Below are 14,571 nucleotides of genomic sequence, written 5' to 3' on the forward strand. Positions count from 1 at the left end.
CATTTCACGGATCTTGAAGCTCAAGGGAATTTATCCAACGGCTGATGAGTCTCCTATCCCCAAACCGAGTCCAATCAACATGCGTACATACAATGCAAGTGTTGGACATAGTCGGAAGAGAGCCAAACCAGAAACTTCTGCATCTCACAGTGACTCTCAGTTCAGCAATCTCTCCCTCGATGAGAAACTTGATCGCATTGTCTCATCTGTCCACGAGTTGAATACAAAGATGTCTGGACTCACTGCTTCTCTACACCATCAAAGCAACCAATGGGATATGAAGTTTACTTCTCTTCAAACTCAATTGGATCAAATTCAGAGAAAGCTAGAAGAGGATGATTAGCCTATTCCATGACAAAAAGGGGGAGTGATAGGCATAATCAGAGGTGGAGGATATTACCCTAAAGGGGAGCATCATTATCTAAGGGGGAGTGTCTTTATTTTTTTTCAGTTTCATTTTTCTCTTTAAGTTGATATATTGTGATTTGTAAAACTGTTATTCAGGATACTCTGTGTTTGTACCCATGTGCTTTTGTAAGCTTTTAGGGTTGTTGTTTTATGCATAGTTTGTAGGCTTTATGGTATGTACCTTGCTTAGTGCAGCCTTTATGCTATGTTGAAATCAGTACTTTAATCTAAATGTTCTGCATTTTGGTTTATGTACTGTCACTCTTGTGCCCTTGTAGGATTGTTCCTAGATGCATATGCCTTGTGTGCTATGCATTGGTTGAGTGTTGTGCATACAAGTGTCTTGCTTTGTGCTTGTTAACTTGTATGTCCTTGTGTTCATTCCAAGTGTGAATGAGCACTGTGATCACTACCTTGTGGTGGTCACTTGGTTGATCAAGCCATGGTTTGTATCTTACTCCATCTTTGCTTGATCACATTCTGCCTGTTTCATATGCATTTATAATTTTCTGCTTACAATGATCATGGTGTATTGTTGTGTTTCAGGAGTATTATGTTCATATGATTCAAGTGCTTCACAGCTTCTAGAGTTAGGTGTGAGTGCGTTTTGTTCAACTGTTCTCAACTCACATGTTAAGTCTAGAGTCTGTTTTAGGGTTTTGTCACGGAATAGCCAAAGGGGGAGATTGTAAGGTTGAATTTATTCAACCATCTAATTGGCTTTATTCCGTGCCAAATTTGCTTGTAATTTAGCATTTAGTAACCCTGTATCTAGGTGGGTTTGTTGTAAGGGTAGTGAGTGAGATAGAGTGAAGTTTGCTCAAGAGTGTGCAAGAAAACAGAGACTCGCGGCTGGGACTCGCGGGTGGACTCGCGGCTGCAAGCCGCCAAAAGCTGCACACGTGCCAAGCATGCTGGAAGATGAACAGTCATGCTAGCTGGAGCACTACAGGACAAAACAGGACAACTGGCCATACGGTTAACTCGCGACTGGATCTCGTGACTTGGTCAAGCCGCGAGGTCAAGCCGCGAGACACCCCTGTTTTGCCAAAACCTGACGTTTCACATTCCTCTCCCACTCCAGTATAAATACCCCTTTAACCCACGATTGAAAGAGAGCTTCCAGAGAGAATTTTGAGAGAGAAACCCTAAAGAAAAACCAGATTGCTTCACCCACAATCTCTACCTTAGAGTCTCTTCAAATTCCTCAACTCTCTTCCTCTCCATTGTCAAATCCTTGAGAGGCATTATACCAAACCTGGTTCTCACCATCATCATCTCTGTGAGACAGTCGTTTGGAGTTCTGGGAAGCAGTTAGGAAGGAGCCAATATTCATTGGTTGATGCTACGGTCTAGTAGCGGAATCCGGGAAGCTAGAAAAGAAAAAGGTTCGGAGTAACCTCGTTGGAGCAAGAAGCTTGGAGGGCTTAGGTGCACTGGGTAGATTAGGCTTGGAGGGTCTATTGCTGTCCTTGTATCCCAACTGTATTTTCTAGTGGATTGATTACCGCTTGGAGGACGGCGGAGAGGTTTTTCGCCGAGGTCTTCGGTTTCCTCTTCGATAACACATCGCGTGTTGTCTTTGTGTTTGCATCTTCCTTCCTCTCTATCTTTGCCTTTATATTATCTGCTGTGATTTTATTATGTTATGGCTTAGATAGTATTTAACCTATTTCACATTATAGCATATGTTAAGTTTCCGCACACTTGTTGTTTAACATATTGCTTGTGTTGGTTAAGTTAATTTTTGGGGGTCTAAACGTTCAAAAGTGTTTTGTACACGTTTTTGAACTTTCACAAACCCTAGCCACGTTTTAGTGTTGCTCATATTTGCGATTTGTGTAAATTTCTTGTGAGATTTAGAGGAGCTTTCCTTTACACAAACTTAGGGTTTTCAAGGAGGAGATATTTTCTACACCTTGATGATCAATTCAGTTGCTGTCATTAAAGCTTAAAGACTACACAAGGGGGTGTGCTTGTAGCTGGTGGGAATCCAAGAAAGAAGGAGTCCGTGGATTCGGAGCTTGCACGTGGTCGTGTCAGTAAGTTCTACTGGTTGGTAGCAATAAGAAGTTGAGCGTGGGGGCTTGTAAGTCTTATTGTATGAACTTCGATTCTTTCAAGATAGTGGATTCAAGTTTACCTTGAGGATAGCTAGGTTAAATCCTCCCTAGGTTTTTACCGGTTTGGTTTCCTGGGTGATCATATCTTGTGTTATTTATTTTCCGCTGCTTTGTATGATTTGATTTTTATTATTGTGATAACCTAGACTTGTTTAATTGGACTAAGTAACAACTTGGCTAATTACCTAAGTTTAATCAATTGTTTAAGGGGTCTAAAAACTGTCAATCATGCCTTGTGTGCAATTATATTTTTTAAAAATGTGAAGTATTGAAGAGAAAGGATAAGAGTTGGCTCCTTTTATGTGGTGGGCAATATGAATTAATGGAGCTACACACTGATCACTACGAAGACTTTACCTTTTCCAAAGAATATGCATAAAAAAAGGAAAAAAAGAACACCTTTAAATGCTTGCTTTTAAAGTCTATCAAAAAATGATGTTATATAATGAAAAAATCAGTTTTCATTTTTCCTACATATGTATAGAATCACTACTATGTGTAGTAACATTTTATTTATTATATTCTTCTAGAACAGAGCACATACACATGACAGTGACATATTTTAAATTTTGAAACTGATAGCATATTTCTGTTGTGAGTCCTTCCATTTCTCTATGATTCAATTTTTCTGGACTTTTAGGTTGTTACTTGTAAGGTTTCCAGTTTGTTATCTGAGCTTTACAGATTCTTGATGCTGTTGCTTGTCAATCAGGCTCGAGATGCGAAGATAAAAGTTCTTTCAAGCCTAAAGCAAGATGGTGATGAAGAACGCTCAGAATGGAAAAAGTTATCAGTCTCTCTTAAGGTTAGAGCTTAGCTTCTTGTCATATTCTTAATGAAATTTAGACTTGTATATTTACGACTTAGATTTTATTGGCATTATGTAGCAGGATTTGTGAACTCCAAGGCTAGCTAGGCCTGTTGATATTCCAGTCAGCTGGAACATTTAAATTTTTTCCCCTCCAATATAGTGGGATTTAGAGAGTGGCAATTGTTTAAGGTCTTTTTTGGATTTTTCTATGGACGTTCAGTATTTGTGATTGTAATTTGTGGGGAATACTTTAGTACACAACCTGTGTTCTTTGGTTCTTCCTTTATGTTTATTTCTCGTAGATACTTTATTTACTTATCCAAAAAATATAATTAGGATTTTGTGGTCATTCAAATTGAAGAATCTTGCAGTCACTTTTTATTAATTTGAGTATTTTTCAAATTGAAGAACATTTTATTTAAGTCTTTTCTGGAACTACTACTGGTCCTGGACTGCCAAATTATGCCCAAGGTGCTAAAGTCTCTCTGTCTCATCTGTTTTTTGTCAGTCCGAATATCCAAAATACACTCCATTACTTGCAAAAATTTTGGAAGGCTCGCTTTCTCAGAGTAATATTGAGGACAAAATCCACCATGATGAAGAGGTAAGTACTATAACTAGTGTATGGTCAAAATGAATGTAAAATCTTGCTTATTTCATATTGATAATGTGAAACCCATTAGAAAAAAAGAGAGGCGATATGAAGTTTATTTTATTATAACAAGCAATTATAGTATTCCAGTTGCCCTCTGTTGTATTTGTTTTGGGCTTCTCATCTGACTCTTACACTATTGCTTCAATGGTGCCTTCTTAAGGCAGTAATTTAGTGGGTCTAGATCTTAGATTGATTTAAAAATGGTTTATTATTTTTATTTTTTATTGTCAGTGTTAAGTTACAGCTAGTGGGACTTGAATCCATGCTCGTTCTCTCCACCCGTTCTTAAATTGGGGAGGAGGTGCCATGTTAGCTAGAGCCCATTGACATGGTTTCCATGTATGAGAATTTGAATTATTGACTACTGTTTAGTCAAATACACTGTTTAGAAGAGATACAAAGAAATCTTTTTTTTTTTTTTTTTTTGATCGGTAAGAGATACACTGTTTTGAAAATTTAACAATTTTTTTTTTTTTTTTTAAAAATTTGTAGGATGAGCTAGGTCCACTGTGTTAGAATAGATTTCTTTGGATCTCACATACAGATACAAAGAAATCTACTCTAACACAGTGGACCTAGCTCATCCTACAAATAAAAAAATTGTTAAATTTTCATTTTCTTGATTAAACTGTAACTCTTACTCCATCATACATTATACTCTGAAGAAACGTTAAAAAAAATGTTTTTCACTAACCCTGATGCTGGTGTGAGTTAAAAACAATTTGCATCACAATTATATGTTTCAGTATCCAATAATTTACTGGAAACCGATCTCATTGGGCTTAACATGTACAAATTGGCATAATCGATCTCTAGATTATTCTTTTGGGCCCCACACAGACCTAATACTTGGGGTGGTTCCCAATTGTCTAAGTAGAACTGAAGTGCAGATACCAATCTTTTGTAACAGTTTTGTACTTCATCACACTCAAAAGATTAGGTTTCCACCTAGGCTAGATTCTTGGCTAATGGACCTACTACATGAAGCTACGTTGGCACTAGACATTGGCTGCTATTCTCTTTTCTTTTTCTAATTATCTCTTGGGCTTTGCATGGTCAGCAAGCCTTTATAGACTTGTTTTTTTTGAAAGCTGGTTAGAAATTTTGGAATTAAGTAAAACCATTTCTGATACCTTGTGACGACCGTACTATCAGGGGTGAATGTCCTTGGATTTCCTGGCAACTGGTTCTGGCGAATGAGGTCAGTTGTCCTCAGGTTTTTCTGGCTAGAAACAAGTCCAAAGGGCTCTTATTGAGAAAAATTCTCTACATTTATAAAAAAAAGATGCCTAGTGATGACCATCAACTATGCTTTATTTGCTTGGAATATGCTCACTGCATTTTCTTCTTGACCTTCACCATATAAATCAGAGAGATTTTGAATTTTGTGGGGAAGGAAATGAGATGGTACTGCATCTTGACTCATAATCTTCTGCCTACTTAAATCACAGTTTCCTTTATATATGTGGGATGTTCATGGGTAGAAGAGAGCATTAGCTGTTATGCATCAAAATGCAAACCAAAACAGGACAATGCAAATTGAGAAATCTAGCCATAGGCATCATATTTTAGGGTCGCTGTGGTTAGGGCGTTAGACATCTCTGCAAAGAACACACAGTTCTCAAAGAAAAGTTCCCAATTTGGCATTGGCAGCCTTTCAGATGGTTGACAATTGTCTAAATCCTATTGGCAATGCCTTACAAGAGGATTTTCTTGGCTGCTGGATGATTTGGAGCTCAATTGCATAGGCTGCTGCTGTGAACTACCTGACTGAACTTAGTTGCTGACTTAGCTATTGGTTTTGTGTCTAGGCTGCAAATGTAAACAGCCTCTTGAAATGCCCTGCATCACACAAGCCTCCCAGAACTGAGTAGTATAGCAGTATAATGACCAACGCTCAATTGTATCTCTACTAGATTTACACATGCAATGCCAATGATTTTGAAAAAGTTTAGGGGCAAAAAACTAAATTTATGCAAACTTTAGGGAATGGAACATATGTTAGCTTATTATTTTTGAAACGTGCAAGCCTGTTTAGCTGTTTTATTTGAAATTGATCTGAAGTTTGTTTGCCATGGATGTCATAGTTTGTTTACCTGTTCTATTTGAAATTGATCTGAAGTTTGTTTGCCAAAGATGTCACAGTTTGTTTACCTGTACTATTTGAAATTGATCTGAAGTTTGAAATGTGCAAGCTTGCTTAGCTGTTCTAATTGAAATTGAAATTGAAATTGTAAGACAAATATATGAACCAAATTCTGAAGATAGGAGATCCAGATAGTTTGATGTCACAGTTATGTGATTCTTTTGCAACCCAATGCATGATTTACTTGGGTTGGTTTTTCTAATAAAATTTCTTCCGTTACTTATCAAAAAAAAAGATTTCATTGATATAGTTGTGTATCATCACCATCATTGTTGTTGTTGTTATTATCATCCTTCTCGTTATTGTTTCAGGCAAGGAGGCATCGTCCTTGGCTTCATCTAAAGATTTGGAGATTACTCTCAACCAGAGTCTGGTGTCCAGCCAGATCTGTTTGTAGAGAACTTCAAAGAATTAAAGAAATGGGTTGATTTGAAGTCGTCTAAACATGGCATCCTCCTAGTGCTACGTGAGAGACGTAGTGGAAGGCTTGGAACAGCATTGAAGGTATTTTTCTTCCATCATTCATGTTCATCTATTGTCTGACAATCATGGAATTTTATATTTATATATTTATGGTTGTTGAGTGGCTGGAACTTAGAGTTAGATGTCTATGTTCAGTTCTATGTTTCTCAGGCGGGCATGTTGATTTGCTCTATAGTTTGTAACGGTATAGTTTGTCTTATTAAACATTTTTAGGATAAGAAAAATCCACTCCCGGCACTGTGGGGTGGGGTGGGGTGGGGAAAGCACTCTATCGGAGATAACAAAAATTATCTTTACCTGTTGAGTTGAGATTATAATTGTATTCTATGTCTATGAAGTGTTACCCTGCAGAAATACCTTCATCCTTGTACTAGAGCAGTACATTCCAATTGTTTTTCAACTTTAGACTTCTGAAATGATACAGAATGCTTTTCCATGCCTGTATAACTTTGGGTTCCAGTATCATAATATTATATTTTTTGTAATAAAGTATTTTCTCTGTCCATCCTTTAATCAAAATGATGTAAGTGTTCATATGATTGACAAATTACAAAACTTTTCAGATTGGTAATATTTACAAGCAGCTGCCAATTTCACAAAATTTTCTTTAAATACTGGACAGTACCTGTTTCTATAATGAGACATGTGCAACCCCATAGTTGTTTGTCAATCTATCATATTGCATCTGCTTTGCTGGATATGATGTCCAGCATGAAAAGAAAAACATAAAATTTGAAGAATTACACTTATGAATTGATCATTTGTCTAAATTAAACCTATTACTGGAGCAGGCATTGAATGACATAATTCATGATGATGGGGAACCTCCAAAGAAGAAGCTCTATGTATGAACTAAAGCTCTCTTTGCTTGATGAGATTGGATAGAGTCATTTGGCAATGTTAGAAATACTGAATGCAATAGTATTGTAATTCTCAAATGAAATAATATACATGAGTGCCTTTATATAGGAGGCATATGAGTGCAGTACAAGTAAGAGTGTAGTACAAGAATGTAGGCTATATAAGTAATTTAGTTGGGCTTAAAGCTCACAACACTTTACACGTTAACAGCCCCCCTCAAACTCAAGGTGGATGTGAGACCAACTTGAGGTTGTCAACCAAAGTACGAAGGTGTCCTTTAGGATGTGACTTGGTGAAGATATCTGCAAGTTGATATTTAGAGGAGACTATGATCAACTTGAGAGCACTATGGACAAGATGATAACGGATAAAATGACAATCGATCTTGATGTGTTTAGTCCGTTCATGGAAGACATCATTGTGAACAATATGAATGACACTCTGGTTGTCACAGTAAAGAGAAGTAGCAGAGGATGTAGACACACCTAAATTTTTGAGAAGCCACCGTAGCTAAAGGAGCTCAGATGTGGTATCAGTAAGGGCACGATATTCTGCTTCAGTACTAGACCGGGCCACCTGAGTTTGTTTCTTACTTCGCCAAGAAATCAGAGAAGAACCAAGAAGAAAGCAATAACTAGTGGTGAACCTACGATCAATGGGATCTCCTACAATTTGCATCAAAAAATGCACGGAGAATAAGAGGAGACTGAGCAGAGTAGAAAAGACCATGGAAGGGAGTGCCCTTTAGGTATTAAAGAATGTGCAGAACAACAACATAGTGAGTCGATCTTGGAGCAGACAGATACTGGCTCACCTGGTGAACATCATAGGAAATGTCGGGACGAGTGACAATGAGATAAACTAGGCTGCCAACCAAGCGTTTGTAAAGAGAGGGATTAGACAATGGCAGAGACGGAACCAGGATTTGAACATAGGGGGGGCCAAAGCATGAACCAAAAAAATTTCAAGTGACATGGTCTATTAAAAAAAAATCATGATAGATAAAACAATTGCACTTTATTACCATAAATATTTAAGTTAAGAAGGAAATAATATGAACCAAAAAAGTTGAAAGTTACAATATGATATTCTAACCTTTTCGAAGAAGAAGAATAAAAAAAGAAGAGGACTTCGGATCTCTAGATTTTAGGTAATTAGAATTAATATGTTGATTTTATCATGTTGACCAACTCACCAATATGATAAACCCATACTTTTGGATATAACTAAAAATCACACTAATGAAGTTTTCAAAACTTTGTTTGAGGATTTTAAAAACTTGGGATATTAATATTAAGAGTTGGCAATGCTACATCATTATTATTGGCTTCTAAAAGAATTTTGCATTTTATCTTTTGAAAAAAATTTAAATATTGTAATTGACTTTTCCATAATTTATAAATCAATTAAAAAGTCATATAAATTATTGTCACCCCTATAAGGGAATTTTTTTTTTCTATGAGATTTTTTTGGTTATGAATTATTGAATTATAATACTAGTGATTTGTGGATTTTTTGTTGTGTTGTATTTGGACTATGGAGGGACCACAGGCCCAAAGAAAGGATTATGTGATTAGTTTCTTTTGGACTATTTGGACCAATTCAAAAATTTAAAGGGGGCTAATTATAAAACCAATATACTAAAATTTTTCGAAGAAATTTGGGGGGGGGGGGGGGGGGCCATTACCCCCCCCCCCCCCCTTGCCCCTTAGTGGGTCTGTCCTTGGACAATAGTTTCCCCCCTGAGGGAGTCAGATGCGCATTAAGCTCAATTGGTGTGTCAACAGTCTTGCTATCAGTGAGTCCAGCTCGAGACAAGAGTTCAGAGGCATACTTGACTTGAGTAATATAAAGTCCATCTGTAGAATGAGTGATTTCAAGACCTAAGAAGTAGCTAAGATGTCCAAGATCTTTCATCTCAAATTGCTGACTGAGAAAATCCTTGAGTTCTTGAATGCCACTGAGGTCATCATCAGTTATGATCATATCATCCCTATACAGGAGAAATAAAATAGTGCCTTTGTCAGTGCGACGAAGAAATAAGGCAGAATCATAATGACTGGCCATGTAACCCAAGCGAGAGATGGTAAAGCTGAATTTGGCAAACCAAGCTTGTGGAGCTTGTTTAAGGCCATAAAGTGCATGTCGAAGGTGACAAACCTTGTTGGAGTCAACAGAGAGACTAGGAGGAGGTTGCATATAAACTTCTTCACTTAAATCCCCATTAAGGAATGCATTTTTGACATCCATCTGAAAAAGATCCCATTTACTAGTAGCAATAATAGCTAAGAGGGCATGAACAGATGAGATACGAGCAACCGGAGCAAAGGTCTCTTCATAATCAATCCCATACTCCTGTGTAAAACCTTTTGCAACGAGACGAGCTTTGTTCGGGACCACTCCAATCATCAACATAATGAAATCGAAACCAACATCGAGTAGCATTGTTGATAAAAGTAACGGACCAAAACAGCCAAATTGAGTAGTTGTTATTTGGCCAAAGATATGGACCATATTGAGGGCTGCTTTTAAGAAAGCACCAAACACCGACACTTCTTCAAGATGTCTTTTATTCAAGGAGTAAAGTCGTTTTTATTGCTTTTCCCCCTAAATTTTAGTTTTTCCTTTGTAAAACTAGTGTTGACTTAATTCATTGGTCTTCATTACGGAAAATTCTTAGGTTTTTTTAAAGTATAGTAAAATGGTACTCTCTCTTCTCACATTCATGGTGGACTCCATCATAAATTTAATGAGTGAACCCCACTATGAATGTGACATGAGAGAGTACCATTCTCCTTACTTAGTGAGTACTTAAGAATTACTCAGGACTTTCATATAATTGTTTGTTATTAGTGAAATCCTCACAAGAAGTTTTATTTACGTTTAATGAGTGAATCTCACTATGAATGTGAGAGAAGGAAATTCGATTTTTCATGCTTTGAGAGTACCTAAGAATTACTTAGGCCTTCTATGTTTTTTTTTTTTTTTTTTTGGTTGAGAATACTAAATATTTTTAACACACATATACGGAGAGAGGAGAGGTTTTAAAGAAACTGACAGTGATGTACAGTGAAATCCTTACAAGAGGCTTCGGTTACGTTTATAATGTTTTTTTTTATGTAATTGTTTGTTCAGGCTTTCTATGCAATTGTTTGTTATTAGTGAAATCCTCACAAGAGGTTTTGGTTACGTTTATAATGTTTTTTAATTAATCCAAGTAAATTTCTTACTTGTTTTTTCTATTTGCATTAGATTTACTTGTAAAAAACTCTTTCTAAATAGAAACTATCTTTCCATTGATTGAAAATAAATACAATGAATGAATTGAATTCCAAAATCTCTCTACCTATCCTTTTATATGCAGTTATGTACAAAACAAAATAACTACCTCTCCTGATTTCATGGAGAAAGTTGTTACAACTAAAAAACTACCTAACTATGACACGTGTACATCCATTTGTAACCATCAGTCCACTTGGCATCATTCCTTGTATAGAGTGTATAATCTGATCGTGATAGGGAATTGACTCCAACAGATCTTCTAAGTCTTCATTACTCAGGCTTGCAACTCTGTTTTGCCTTTGATACAGTGAGCGTTTGGATCACATCCACATTTGGATATTTTGCATTTCAGCCCTTTTTTTTTTACCAGTGCTTGTGCACTGTTCATGGGATATGAACAGTGTATCAAGGCATAAGAACAGTGTTTTTTAGTGTGAACAGTAACCGGAAATTATTTTTTTATTATTTTCAATTTTTAGCAAATAAGCGGTATCCAAACGCATCTTGGGATGCACTGTGTGTTGCATTCAATTGCAGTCTTCCCTGCTCTTGTGGTGCATGCTGGGCTGCACCCTGATGCTGCAATGCATGCTGAGCTGCACAGCCTTGCAACTCCCCCTGACACTGAGTGCCTATTTCATGCTTGTATACTTGTTGCTGCAGAAGACGTGCATCTGACTTAGTATTGCTTTTAACATTATTGTGTTTTTTCAATCTTTCTTTGCCAAAAGTTCTATTGATTGAGACATTATGAATTCGTCAAATTTCATTCAAGGTTGAATTTGCTTCTCGAGTTGGAAAATAATTTTTGGATAAAAGTATAGTTTGGACACAGAGTTTTGGTGTCAAATTTTTATGAGCTCTTGATTAAGCATGTGTATGCGAATATAGTTCTATTTTACTAGCTACCGTATCTCTTTCGGTTGGGTTTGGGATATTTTGAATTTAGCATGATTTGCTATTTCGAATCGAAGCCTTCTTGGATGATCTTAATGACCAATGAGGCTTTGTTGCCAGGTCTCATGGAATCTTCAAGTTGCTAGAGCTCGCATATACTTTGTAATGATTAATGAAATGTCGTAACGACCTACTAATATATAATTTTCTTTATCTCATATGAGAGCAATCAATAGGACAATTCATTTTCTTTATCCCATATGAGAGTAATCAATAGGACAATTCATTTCAGGCCACCATTTAAAAATATGACATAAAGATATTGACAATGAAGGCAGGACTACTAGTTATATATATTGGTACATACACTACAACAAATCTGACTTTTTTCAAGGGTCAAAACCCTTAAAAAAATATTAAAAAACCTTGAAAAAAATTATTTTAAGAGTCCAATTGACCCTTGATAACCTTCGAAACATATACTGTTGAAAAGGAAATTTTAGAGGCCTTTGTGGCCCTTAAAACAAGTGCTCTAATCTTATTTTGAGGGTCAAGAGACCCTTAAATAACCTTTTACCAAGGTTTAAAAGATTTATATTTACAATCCTTGATAAATAATATTATTTATGGGGTCTCTTGACTCTCAAAATAAGATTTTATTTTATTTAAAAAAAAAAAAACCACAATCATGCACAATATATATACACACACAAAAATTCACAATTATTGAGATGATAAGCTATGATATTGATGTATAGCAAAAGTGGTATATTGCTACAATTACACTTTCTTTGATCTCTAATCTCAAACCTACAAATTAACAAATTAGGGGTTGCATACAAACTACCGATATGTCAATTATTGTTTAAGAGAAAAGATATCAACAACCACACTTTGTACAAAGACCAAATCTATCCAAGAGTTAAAAGTTTTGATACATTTTATTCTTCATCATCATCTCCAAAGCAAGAAGTTATCAGCTAGTACAATTGAACATTTCAGCCATCATGGGTGCTCTCAAGTTTCTGAGAAAGAGAGAATGATACTAAAAGTTTGTTAATTTCCCAGAGAGAATGATACCAAAAGTTTGTTAATTTCCCAGCAAATATATCTACACACCTTTCCACAATATCAAATTCAAGATACCCACAATTTAAAAAAGAACAAAAAAGGCACAACAGAGTAAACGATTGAAGCAACTCTACAATAACTGTAGAAAGCGCATCATTCAACAATTGAAGCAATAGAGTAAACGATTTGTTTGTCCAACTACTAAGGCATTTAGGGTGAGTTTGGTTCGGCTTTTTGAAGTTGGGCTTTTTGAAAAAATTGAGTTTTTAAAAAGTGCATAATGAAAAAGTGCTTTTTCAAAAAACTGAGTGTTTGGTAAAAGCTGTTAAAAAGTGATTTTTGAAAAAGTTGAGTGTTTGGCTAACACTTATAAAAGTTGCAGTTTGAGGGATAAATTACCAAAAAGGACAATATATATATATATAAGGGAATTTATTTCATACTTAAATCAACTACTTCATATACTTACTAAATAATAATAATAATATATTATTGGTATTATTTTAATAATGTTTGGGCAATTTTTCTTTTTTAGTGTCATAATTATTTATTATTACCATTAATGACTTATTTTTCAATATTAATTAAATCTAAATAATTTTCATCATCATGAGCACAAAATGAAAATGTAAAAAGATGATAAACTATACACCAATAATCCAAGTTTAAATTATACTATATATAAATGTAAAAAAGATAATAAAATACATACCAATAACCAAAGTTTAAATTGTACTACATAATATTAAAAAAAAAAAAAAAGACAACTACTAATTATTATCTCCCAAATAAAATTAACAATAGAATCACGGAGAACCACCATTGCTCATTTTCACCTTTTACCATATTTTTTATTTAAATAATATTTATTTTTATCATCTTATCCTCATCTCAAGCCTCAACCGTGTTTCTCCCTCTCTCTAAATTCTTCTATGCCTCTAGGACTCCCTCAACTCTCTTCCTCTTTCATGTCTCAAACCAAAAGGTCTGGTACTCTCTGAACTCTCTTCTTCTCTCATATATCAAACCCAAAACTCACACATGGCAGAAAATCCAACGGCGGAAGCAAGCAGATCTGGGCAGCAGCAAGGCAGATCGGCGGCGACAATAACGGTGGCAGATCTGACGGCAGCAATGGTGGCAGATACGGTGGGTTTGGCTTGATTTTAAGTTGGATTTTCTGATGGTTTGGTTTGATTTTCTGTTGATTTTAGGTCAATTTTGTGGTGGATTATCAACTGTTGAAAATGGATTGCAGTGGTGGTGTTGGGTTGGTGGTAGGGTGGTGCCCCTCCTCTTCTTTTATTCTTCTTTTGCTGGATTGTTGTGTCCGTTGGGATGCTGTGTTTGTTCTGTGTTTCTTTTGCTTGGGTTGGAGAATGGTGAAGGAGATTGCGTAGAGCAGAGAGATGACCCAAAGTGGAATGCACTGTGCGATCTCTCAAGACATGAGCTGAAGGGCAATTTGGTATTTGCACACTCACTCCCAACAGATACCCCAAAACGCCCAAGGACTTTTGCAAAATGGACCGGATGAGGTCCATAATCAAATGCGCGTTCTCTGAACGTTTTTAAAACGCAACTTTTGACCCAAACGCAACTTTTTGTAATTACCAAACGCAATTTTTGGGCCAACTTTTTGTAAAACGCAACTTTTTGGGTCCAAAAGTTGAACCAAACGAGTGCTTAGGTGCCGTTTGGATTCAGCGGAAAACGCTGAATCCAAGCTGCGTTTTTCCTTTTTTTTTTTTTTTTTCCTCACTTCACGTGTTCCAGGGACAATAAGTACTGTAGCAGCACTGTTTATCACTGTTCACGCACTAAAAAATATTAA

The 14,571-nt window shown here is 36.1% G+C and overlaps 1 protein-coding gene across 2 annotated transcripts in view; it reads left to right on the forward strand.

The window, feature by feature from the left end:
- The window catches only part of LOC126698505 (tripeptidyl-peptidase 2), a 71,468-nt gene extending 64,882 nt beyond the window's left edge, over nucleotides 1-6,586 (forward strand). For both annotated transcript variants that reach the window (XM_050395783.1, XM_050395782.1), the window contains exons 29-31: nucleotides 3,244-3,336; nucleotides 3,851-3,946; nucleotides 6,455-6,586. In XM_050395783.1, coding sequence (XP_050251740.1) covers nucleotides 3,244-3,336; nucleotides 3,851-3,946; nucleotides 6,455-6,571 — 306 coding nt within the window. In that variant the 3' untranslated portion in view covers nucleotides 6,572-6,586. The remainder of the gene's footprint in view (nucleotides 1-3,243; nucleotides 3,337-3,850; nucleotides 3,947-6,454) is intronic.
- Nucleotides 6,587-14,571: the final 7,985 nt, after the last annotated feature.

The sequence above is a fragment of the Quercus robur genome, chromosome 9 (genome assembly GCF_932294415.1).
Source record: "Quercus robur chromosome 9, dhQueRobu3.1, whole genome shotgun sequence".
Taxonomy (NCBI): Eukaryota; Viridiplantae; Streptophyta; class Magnoliopsida; order Fagales; family Fagaceae; genus Quercus; species Quercus robur.